This window comes from Manihot esculenta, chromosome 13 (genome assembly GCF_001659605.2).
Source record: "Manihot esculenta cultivar AM560-2 chromosome 13, M.esculenta_v8, whole genome shotgun sequence".
Classification (NCBI taxonomy): Eukaryota; Viridiplantae; Streptophyta; class Magnoliopsida; order Malpighiales; family Euphorbiaceae; genus Manihot; species Manihot esculenta.
Window position 1 is genome coordinate 27,373,449 of NC_035173.2, and position 10,777 is coordinate 27,384,225.

At 33.4% G+C, this 10,777-nt stretch overlaps 1 protein-coding gene across 1 annotated transcript; it reads right to left on the reverse strand.

Annotated features, from left to right (window-relative positions):
- Positions 1-3,512: 3,512 nt before the first annotated feature.
- Positions 3,513-4,728, reverse strand: LOC110630581 ((S)-hydroxynitrile lyase). Its single transcript, XM_021778123.2, has 3 exons — positions 4,330-4,728; positions 4,082-4,216; positions 3,513-3,938 (listed from the first exon to the last, which is right to left on the reverse strand). Exons 1-3 carry the CDS (start codon positions 4,687-4,689, stop codon positions 3,657-3,659), a joined length of 777 nt encoding a protein of 258 aa, XP_021633815.1. The 5' UTR covers positions 4,690-4,728; the 3' UTR covers positions 3,513-3,656.
- Between the last annotated feature and the right edge of the window lie 6,049 nt (positions 4,729-10,777).

Sequence of the window (10,777 nt, forward strand, 5' to 3'; positions counted from 1 at the left end):
ATGTTTCTAATCACATTCGTTGGTTAGGGGTGTGGTAGAGCAACCTTCTGGAAGATATCTTTGTCTTGTTCTTTATCAAGTTGTGTGACGGGGTTTTTGATCACAAGTTGGTCCTAGGTTCCGCATCACCCTCCTGGCCCGCAAGTCTGCCTGTTTTCCCCAACAGTGCCAGTCACCTCTGGCACTCACGGGCCCGTTCAACCTGTCTGTTGGCCAATCTGCCCCAGTTGGCACTTTCTCCCTACAACCAGCAGTACAAGCCCATTGAACCTCATTTGGGCTGCCACACAGGCCCAAATGCAGAATTGGCTCCAACAACCCATAAAGCCAATTTTCCTTCCAATTTTGGGGGTCCTTGGTCCTAACACTTTTGGACCGTGACATTCTCCCCCACTCATACCCGTGACGCCTTCGTCGCGTCTTCTTCGCTTGCCCAACACCACTTGAGCAAACTTCGGACCTCTTCGCATCTCCCTTGTGCGAAGTTGTGGAGGACCCCTCCGTATGTCCACCTACATACGAAGTGTTGCCTTCAGCCTTCTCCTCTAGTGCACTAGTAGCATTCCCCTCGTCCTTGTGGCTAGGTGACTTTGCCATCCCCTCGGCCTTGCACCTACTTTTGCTCCTCCTTGAGCATCGTCGCCTACGCCTCCCTTGCTTCGGCGAAACCACTTCCCTCGGACTTTCAGCTACTTTGGACCCCTCGTCCATGGCACTATCCACCTTTTCCCTTGGTGGTAGCTCCCTCGGCAACTTCATACCCTTTTGGTCCCCACATTCCTCTAGGTCCTTCTCCAAACATGAAAATGAAGATAATGATGAAGATGATGATGAAGATGATGAGGTACCCGCTTCCTCATCTAGCTTCTCCAAAGTTTCCACCCGTCCAAGTGTTCCACACACTTGTGAAGAACCCAAGTATGCCACTCTTGGCTCCAACGGAGTCTCCTTGTTGCTTTGCTCCCTAGCAACAAGCTCACTCCTCCTTGGGCATTCACCACTTCTATGAGAACCTTTGCAAAAATAACACCTTCACAAAGATCTACTCTCCTTAGGGACTTCCTCCTTGCCTAGTAGAAGAATGGATGAAGTGGACTCACAATCCCTATCTTTCCTCAAACTCTCCACCTCACCCTTCATCCTATTCAACTCCTCTACTAATTTCCCAAGTTCACCCCTCAACAACACATTCTCTTCCTTAAGTGCGACAATTTCACTAAGGAGGGAGGATTTCGAGGACTCACCTTCCTTGACCACCTTGTCGATGGCTTCATTTAGTGCCCCTTGCATCTCCTCGCGAACCTCGTCCATGCTAGACTCAAGTTCCTCAAGGTGGGACTCTATCTCCTCGAAGCGTAGATCATCATCGACAAGTTGCAATTGCACCCTTGCGAGCTCGACCTCAAAGTCCCCTAGCTTCGCTCTCACTTGGCTAGGTTTCTTTGGCTCCAACTTCCTCCTTAGGTCGCCATGCTCCTTCCCTTTTGGAGCGCCTAAGCCAACCACCCCAACTTCCTTTGTCGGGCTTGACATCGTTGGCAAAATCTGCTTCCTTCGATGAAAAGGTAAAAACTATTCAAAAATGGCCGATGCTTGAGTCTCTTTTTGAAATAAGGAGTTTTTATGGGCTAGCGAGTTCTTATAAGTAATTGTGAATGACTTTTTCCACTATTGTGATAGAATAAGGCATAATTTTAGCATACATTTTTCTCTATCTTTAGCACTGATTTGAGTATTTTTTGATTAATCTTATATTTTTTAACGTACTTTCATAGAAAAGTATAGGAACAACTAATTTAATGAACATCTTGAAAAAATTTGAAGAACAAGTCTTGACCAGAAATTTGAACAAACTTGTTGGCTAATCTTGCTTCGCTAGAGTCAAAATTTGCCTAGAGGCTCTAAATGGAAGCTATTGATGATCTAGTCAATATTGAACCAAAAACTTGCCCAAACTTTCAGGCAAACCGCTAGTCCATGCCAGTCCACGACAGAAAATGCGATTGACTTAGATTTACAAGGAAAATCAAATCTCTTTATTTAAAACTGTAGAATCTCACACGATTTCACTCATTTAAGTGCGGTATGATCTCTTCTCAAAAATCAAGAAATCTCTCCACAAGAAAACAAATCAAAAGGAAATCTCTTAAAGTAATTCAAATAAAAATCTTTAGAAAAGTTTGGTAAGGGTTCTGTTATGATTCAACTGTTATAAATATCATGCTTCTCTATAGAATCTCACGCAATTTTACTCATTTTTCTTAGTTATTGATTGCAGGTCTTTTTGTCAATTCCTTGTGAATCCGATCCTATTCACTCTATACGCAATTTATATTTACCGAATTTAGATAGGTTATTTTTGCTCACTTCGACACCCATAAAAAATTAGTACCATAAATTGATTTAAACTAATTTTTTGTGATTTTGATACTCGTTACAAATTTGAGCAATAATTTACATATTGTTTGTATAGAAAGAATGCAATGTCACCTATTGATTATTTTATATGTAATCAGAAAATTTTTCTAAAATGTGCATAGATTAATTATACATGTATATAAATTTCATTAGTAAATTCAATCTTAAAATATTATATCTATATATATATATATATATATATATAAATCATACTTGCCCTTTATTTTTAACATTGTTGTTTTGCATACCTCTATGTTCTTGGCTCTAGAAGTTTAACATGATTGCATTATATCAAGTAGAATTTTGCTAGCATGTTTCTTTTATGCTTTTGTAATTTTTTTTTATATATCTATTTATGTATGTAACAATTTGACTAGTAGATCTTAGGATTAAATCCTGCTCTAAAGGAAAATGTGTAAACGATTTTTATATTAAATGGGGTACCATAGAATTATTCTGTAGAGAAATGTTCATGTGCTTGTAAATGAGTTTCTCTTGTTTAATTAACAGATTTAGGGGAAACCTTGTTAGCCTTTCAAGTTACATTAATCACTATATGCTAGTGAGCTAGTGTCTCAAGCAGCTTAGAGCACATTAAAATGTATAAATATTAATTAAATTCTTTAAAATTACATGAATTGAATGTTAATTTATAATTATTTTTATACCGTAAGAAAATAAAATTAATCGTCTATTATCTGTTGAATCAGGAACTACAAGATAATGGATTCTATATTTGTAAAAATTATTGGTAATGACTAAGTGATGAGGATTAGACTCGCCTTGACCGGGCGAGCCTTTTAATGCCCCAATCCTAAGCTATCTTTACCTATCACCAGTCTTGGCTTGAATAATGTCCATATAATCACTATGTCTTAGTTAATGGGCGAGGTCTGAATCATAGCCACTTCATCGATAACGAACCAATAAGGCTTGATCAAAACGTAGTTACATGACGGGCGAGGCACGATTATTATGTGCTTTCTTAACGATTTTTTGTAAGAAATACAACTTGTGGATAGATTATGATTTTGATTATTAGAGAAAGAGGTCAAGAAATTGGTGTTATGACAAGTAAAGTTTATTGCAACATTGACAAACACTTAATAATTGTATTTATTTGATTTAAAGAAAAGCATAATAGATTACACAATAGGGGTAATCTTCCCTTTAACGCACATGAATATGTGAGATTATTTATAGCTGCATCCAAATTGACTTAGCAATAATCAAATGGTTCAGGCATAAATATCAGCAACCTGCTGCAGAATTTGAGCAATCTCGTTCGTCTTTGTAAGCTGAAGCTTATGATCTCCACCTATTACCCTAAAAACCATATCTGGTTTATAGTTTGCTATTTGCCAGAGTTGAAATTCTGGTAAAAATATTTTATCTTCTTCATTCCACACATAAATTTTCTTAATTGATCCATAACCTTTTTCGGTGAATTTCTCTCTTTGAGCTAAAATATTTTGAAATAATGATCCCTTTCTTGTTAGCATCTTCGCCAATTCATAATCCTTCAAAAAAATAATGTAAATATGTAATGATCAGTTTGAAAATTATACATATAAAAAAAAATAATATAATTTGTGAGTGAACTAATAGTCGTATGACATTAAACTTAATTAATTGTGGATGCATTCTAATATAGAAAATATACCTCTGGAGGGCATACGGTATATAAATTCTCCCTCATTAGGTTTAAGCCTAGTACCATTCCAGTTATGGTCTCACCATTGCTATTAGAGAACTCAAAATACTCAGTGTCTTTCCAGTCTGGAAATACCTCCAAGAGCTGTGTAATTACACAAGAGATCAGAAACAAAGAATCTAATTAACAAAAGAATATTGTTAGAGATATAGAATTATTATGAAGATCTCATTTATAAGATTAGAATTTCAGATTACCTTATCCACGACATAAGATGGCTTATGTTTAGTGTCAGGCAGTAGTGAATTTTGGAAAACAGCAGCTGCAATCTTTTCAGGGTATTTATCAGCAGCAATAGCAATATTGAGTCCTCCACAGCTCTCGCCAACTAGAATCACTTTTTCTCCTTGGGGGAGTTCCTCCAAGAAAGTCAATAAGGGTTCAGAGTACTCATCAAATGAATTAATCTGCTCAATTTGCCTTGGGTCAACACCGCTGGCTGCAAGGTCCAGTGCAGTGACCTTGTGGCCAGCTGCCTCAAGGACTGGTTTGAGCTTATACCAAATCCATGCACCATGGCAAATGGTATGAATCAGAACAAAATGAGCGACTGCCATTTTCAGATGATATCGAGCTCTTTACGATGGATATATGGTTTTGTTTGTGAGTAGTGCAGGTTTCGTTGCATGGGTAGCATGCTATTTATAGAGAAAGTTCAGAATTGGTGCATGTTCGCCATGCCATGCCACCACAATAATATGCTTTTTTTAAGGGGAAAAAATTATTTAATTCAGCTTATTGCAATTCTTGTAAGTTCATGCTATATATTTTTAAAGAGGTTTATCTGATTGGCTGGTTCAACCAATTTTTATATTGTATATGTAGAATTAATTATTAGCCAATTAGAATATGTTAATTCGGTTTTATTCTACAAGTAACGTTATAAGGATTATATAATTATCTTGTTGATCATAATAAATTAAAAAATAAAATAAAATATTTTTGCTTTTTTAATGTTTTAATTATTTATGAAGAATTTTATTATAATTAATTACTATATCAAAATTACTAGATTTTTTTCCATTTTCTAAAATTTATTTTCTCTTGTTCGATATATATTGTCCATAGAAAAAGCAAGTAAATGATATTAACGACCTAAAATGGTAGACAGCAATTATAATCATAAATTTTAGGACAAGTGGGAGACTTTAGGGCATTAACTGTTTTTTTAAGTGCCCCAAGTTGTCCATCAAAATTTGACTTGGATTTAGGGTAGACTTTGAAGGCACGTTCTGATGCGATCGTGTGAGAACGTGCTCCATTCCCGTTAGATTAGATTACATAGGGAATTGTGCATGTACATCTTTTTAGTTCGTGTATAATAATTAATAATTTTTTTTTTATTTTAAAAATAATCTGGTTATGTAGTCGCTCCTTTAATTTTTACTATTAAACATATTAAAAAAAATTTAAAATATTTTCAATAAAAAGAAATTTATTATTCAATATTTTTATAAATAAAATTAAAAGATAAATTAATAAATTTTTTATATTATAAAAATTAAATAATAAAATATTTAATAATTAAAATTAATGGAATAACTTTTTAAAATTTTAAAAATATTTAATATATTATTTAAAATTGATACGGCAACTAATAAATTTTTTTATATTTTAATATAAAAAAATTATTAGTTAATTTTTTAATTTTAAAACTTTAATTTTGAAATATATATTAAAATACTTTTAATATTTTAAAAAATTTATTAATTTAATCACTCTTTAATTTTTATTATTAAGCGTTGTAAAAGAAATTTTAAATATTTTCAATACAAAAGTACTTTTTAATGGATATTTTTTATCAATTAAATTAAAAGATAAATTAATAAATTTTTTCATATTATAAAAATTAAATAATAAACTATTTAACGATTAAAACTAATAAATTGAATAATTAATAAAAATTTTAAAACTTTTAAGAGTTTTCACATATATATGTATATTAATTATAAATTACAATATAATTACTAATATTTTTTATTAATAAACATATAGTTTCTTAATTTAAATTTTGTTTTAAAAGTAAATATATTTTATGTTTATGTAATTCACTATTTGTAAGTATAGAAACTGACTAATATATTTTAAAAATTAAAATTCTGAGTATGTGTGTGATTTGGATTGTGTTTAACACCTGTTATATGAGTATGTAGATGTAAGCCTTTTTAGGCAACTTAAGAAAACTAGTTTTGGTGGCATTTTGAGGGACTCTGCTGAGAGGTTTGTTTCTGCTTAGGTTCTTTCCAAGGTATTTATAATCTAGCTCTAGCTCTAGCTCTAGCTCTAGCTCTAGCTCAAGCTCAAGCTTTAGAGTTTAGGGTGGTTTTAAGTTGGCTCAAAGAAAGTAATAGACATTGGGTCATTATCAAGATGGATTCTAAGGAGATGGTTAGTGTTGTATAGAAAAATCTATTAGTTTTGAATTAGTTTAGACTTAATATATTAAGTTTTTCGTGATGAATTTAAATATTAAAACATTAAATGAGGTTAAATTAAAAAATTTTTGCAGATATTTTACTTTCGATTGTGTCACATTAAAAATAGACTTATTTTTATTTTTAGTTTTTTAAATTATATATAGATTTATTTTTAAGATTATAATATTTTTACCTTACAAAATAATAATTTCAAAAAATAAATACAATCCACTCTGTAAAAGGCTTAGGTGCTGCGGTGCTGCGGTGCTGCAATTAACACTCATATAATGATAATGACCGTCGGACTTCACCATCCCAGAATGAGGCCGGGTTCAAGAAGACACTACTGACTCAAAACCCATGAAACTTCCACGATAGACCGATCCAATATCTTTAGCTCTGATCCGGACACGCGGAGCGGACCGGGTCACTGACAAGCCTAGGTCCAGTAGAAAGAAGCTCAGCTCGGTGACGTGACATGAGGAAGGACAACAGGTTCAGTCACTTCGCAACTCTGCCCTCACGTGCGCCGAAGGAAATTAAATGGCCGTCTAGCGTGGAGAGGGCGTATGACGCTTTCATACGTATAAACCTACGTGATAGAGACAAGTGACACTGTAGCAGAGATGTTGTTAGGCGTCACTAATAGACGAAAGGGAATGAATAAAAGGAGAGAAACACCCTCCTCTCTGCACAAACTCCTCCCTGCACAAACTCATACAACTACTGTAAACTCTATTTTCTGAATTTTAAAATATTAATGACACGGGGCAACTAGCCTTGGATTTTACGGCAGACTTGGACCGGTGCTAACTTTTATATTTTAATTATTTTTGGATATTTTGGGTATTTTTATATTAGGGTTTTATTTCTATTGTAAATAGCCTCCCTTGGCTATTAGGATTTTAGACTCCTATTAGGATTAGGATTATTTTTGCATATTAGAATTTTATTTCTATTGTAAATAGCCTCCCTTGGCTATTAGGATTTTAGACTCCTATTAGGATTAGGATTATTTTTGCATATTAGGATTTTATTTCTATTGTAAATAGCCTCCCTTGGCTATTAGGATTTTAGACTCCTATTAGGATTAGGATTATTTTTGCATATTAGGATTTTATTTCTATTGTAAATAGCCTCCCTTGGCTATTAGGATTTTAGACTCCTATTAGGATTAGAATTATTTTATTTCTATTATAAATAACCTCCCTTGGCTATTAGAAACTCACTTTTCAATCTTTGAGGAATTTCAATAAGACTTTTAGTCTTTCATCCTATCCTTTCTTTTATTTCGTCTTAGCCAAACGATATTGGTTACAACTCCTGACGGAGTCTAAATAGTTCTGTATCAGATTGGTATCAGAGCGAAGTTCGACCATGGCAGATAACCAAGAGGCGCGACTTGCTGCGATTGAGGCATCTTTGGCAGATTTGAGGGAGATGATCGGACAATTGACCTTGCAGCAGGGAATCCACCAACCCACCACCACCGCACACCCCTAACCAGTCGCCAATCCTGTAGCCGTCAATCTTGTTGTCGATAATAAGGGAAAGGCAGTCACCTATGTAGTGAAGAAAATCTTATGCTCAATTAAACAGGAGGATGAGACGCAAGGAGGAAGATTTTCCAGGCGAAGTGTCGAGTAGGAGAGGCAATTTGCAGGCTAATTATCGATAGCTGTAGTTGTGAGAATTTGATAGCTAAGCAATTGGTAGAAAAATTACAGTTGCCTACACAGCCTCACCCCTCACCATACAAAGTCGGATGGATTAAGGAAGGACCGACAATTGAGGTCAACAGAATCTGCAGCGTGTCTATCTCGATCGGTAAATCTTATACTGAACCTGTTAATTGTGATGTTGTGGATATGGATTGCTGTGGAATTTTGCTAGGTCGCCCTTGGCAATTCGACGTTGATGCTTTGCATAAAGGGAAGGAGAATTCATACATGTTCACGTGGAATCAAAAGAAGATTACTATCTTGCCTTCCGGTTCTGCGAAACATTCTAAGGTGGAAGGGAAGCATACTGTTGCTGTTTCTACGGGAGTGTAGAAGCTATCAGGCGCAGTTGAGAAATCTGGAGGCACACTAGCTTTATTGGTGAGAGCAAAAGGTACAATGTAGGATGCACCATCTTTACCACCGCCCGTCAAAGAGCTGCTAAAGGAGTTTCCTAAGATAGTGGAGGAATCATCAAAGCTTCCACCCCTGCGGGATATCCAACATCAGATTGATCTCATTCCTGGATCAAAATTACCGAATCTGCCTCATTACAAGATGAGTCCAAAGGAGAGTGAAAACTTCCAAGACCAGGTGGAATTTGCTTACAACAGTATTACAGCAAGCAACTTGGCAAAGCAGCACATGGATATTTACAAACAGGTACAACAATACCTTACAAAAGCCAATGACAAATGTAAAGAGACAGCGGATAAATATAGGCGTTTCAAGTCTTTCAATGTCGGTGACCAAGTTATGGTGTATTTACGCAAGGAGCATGGTGGAGGACAGAAAAAGTTTGACGCCAAGAAAATTGGTCCATTTCGGATCATTTAGAAGATCAATGACAATGCCTATGTTCTTGACCTCCCACATGAAATAAAAATTTCCAAAACGTTTAATGTGACAAATCTATTTCAGTACTACCCTGCTGATGACAACTCGAGGACGAGTTCTTTATAAGTGGAAGGGAATGACACGGGGCAACTAGCCTTGGATTTTACGGCAGACTTGGACCGGGGCTAACTTTTGTATTTTAATTATTTTTGGATATTTTGGGTATTTTTATATTAGGGTTTTATTTCTATTGTAAATAGCCTCCCTTGGCTATTAGGATTTTAGACTCCTATTAGGATTAGGATTATTTTTGCATATTAGGATTTTATTTCTATTGTAAATAGACTCTCTTGGCTATTAGGATTTTAGACTCCTATTAGGATTAGGATTATTTTTGCATATTAGGATTTTATTTCTATTGTAAATAGCCTCCCTTGACTATTAGGATTTTAGACTCCTATTAGGATTAGGATTATTTTTGCATATTAGGATTTTATTTCTATTGTAAATAGTCTCCTTTGGCTATTAGGATTTTAGACTCCTATTAGGATTATGATTATTTTTGCATATTAGGATTTTATTTCTATTGTAAATAGTCTCCCTTGGCTATTAGGATTTTAGACTCCTATTAGGATTAGGATTATTTTATTTTTATTATAAATAGCCTCCCTTGGCTATTAGAAACTCACTTTTCAATTTTTGAGAAATTTCAATAAGACTTTTAGTCTTTCATCCTATCCTTTCTCTTATTTCGTATTAGCCAAATGATATTGATTACAATTTCTGACGGAGTCTAAATAGTCCTGTATCAATTAAATAATAAAGTAAACAATAAAAACAGAATAAGGAATGGAAAATGTGTAGATTTTTCACTCTTTTTTATCAAACAATAAAAGAGAATAAGGCATGAAAAATGTGTAGATTTTTCCTCTCTTATTATAAGATATTTAAGTACCTTCTTCTCGTACTCTTTTATCTTTCTTTTAAGTCATGATTATTTAGAAATTTTATGAGTTTAAGTTGAATCATTTACTGAAAAGAGATTTAATTTTTATTATATAAATTAGGGTTTTCATTGTAAGTCAAAAACTTATAATATAAAATATGATTTGTATAAATTTCATGTAATTGAATATTTTAAAGGGTTTTTATATATTGATTACTTGAATTTATAGCTTTACGTTGAACTTATTGTGTTCATTAGGTGCCATCAATCAAATCAATTGTTTTGCATTTATTATATTATTGAGCTTATTTGTTGTAGAAATCAATTATAAAAGAATTTTTTGTTTTTGGCGGTAAAATTACTATTTAATTTTTATGGATTAACACAATAGTTAATTTTTTTTATTTTAAAAAATATATTAAAATATTTTTAATATTTTAAATTTTTTTAATTAATTTTAATTGTTAAGTATTGAAAAAAATCTTAAATAATGTCGTTGTTATGAAATGATTAATTAGTAGACTTTTTAAATTTTTTAAAAATTTAAAAAATAAATTAATGAGTTTTTTAATACTATAAGAATAAAATAGTAAAATATTTAACGGCCGAAATTAATGGAAAGACTAAATAGTAAACTTTTTAAAATATCAAAAACGTTTCAATGTATTGTTTAAAATTGAGGTATCAACTAATAAACTTTTTTATATTATAAAAACTTAATAGT

Bases quoted from the DNA above. Each gene is read 5' to 3' on its own strand.
- LOC110630581 (XM_021778123.2), bottom strand. From the start codon at position 4,689: ATGGCAGTCGCTCATTTTGTTCTGATTCATACCATTTGCCATGGTGCA. The intron at 4,217-4,329 runs GTAATCTGAAAT...GTAATTACACAG, and splicing joins CATCTTATGTCGTGGATAAG to CTCTTGGAGGTATTTCCAGA. The intron at 3,939-4,081 runs GTATATTTTCTA...ATTTTTTTGAAG, and splicing joins ATACCGTATGCCCTCCAGAG to GATTATGAATTGGCGAAGAT.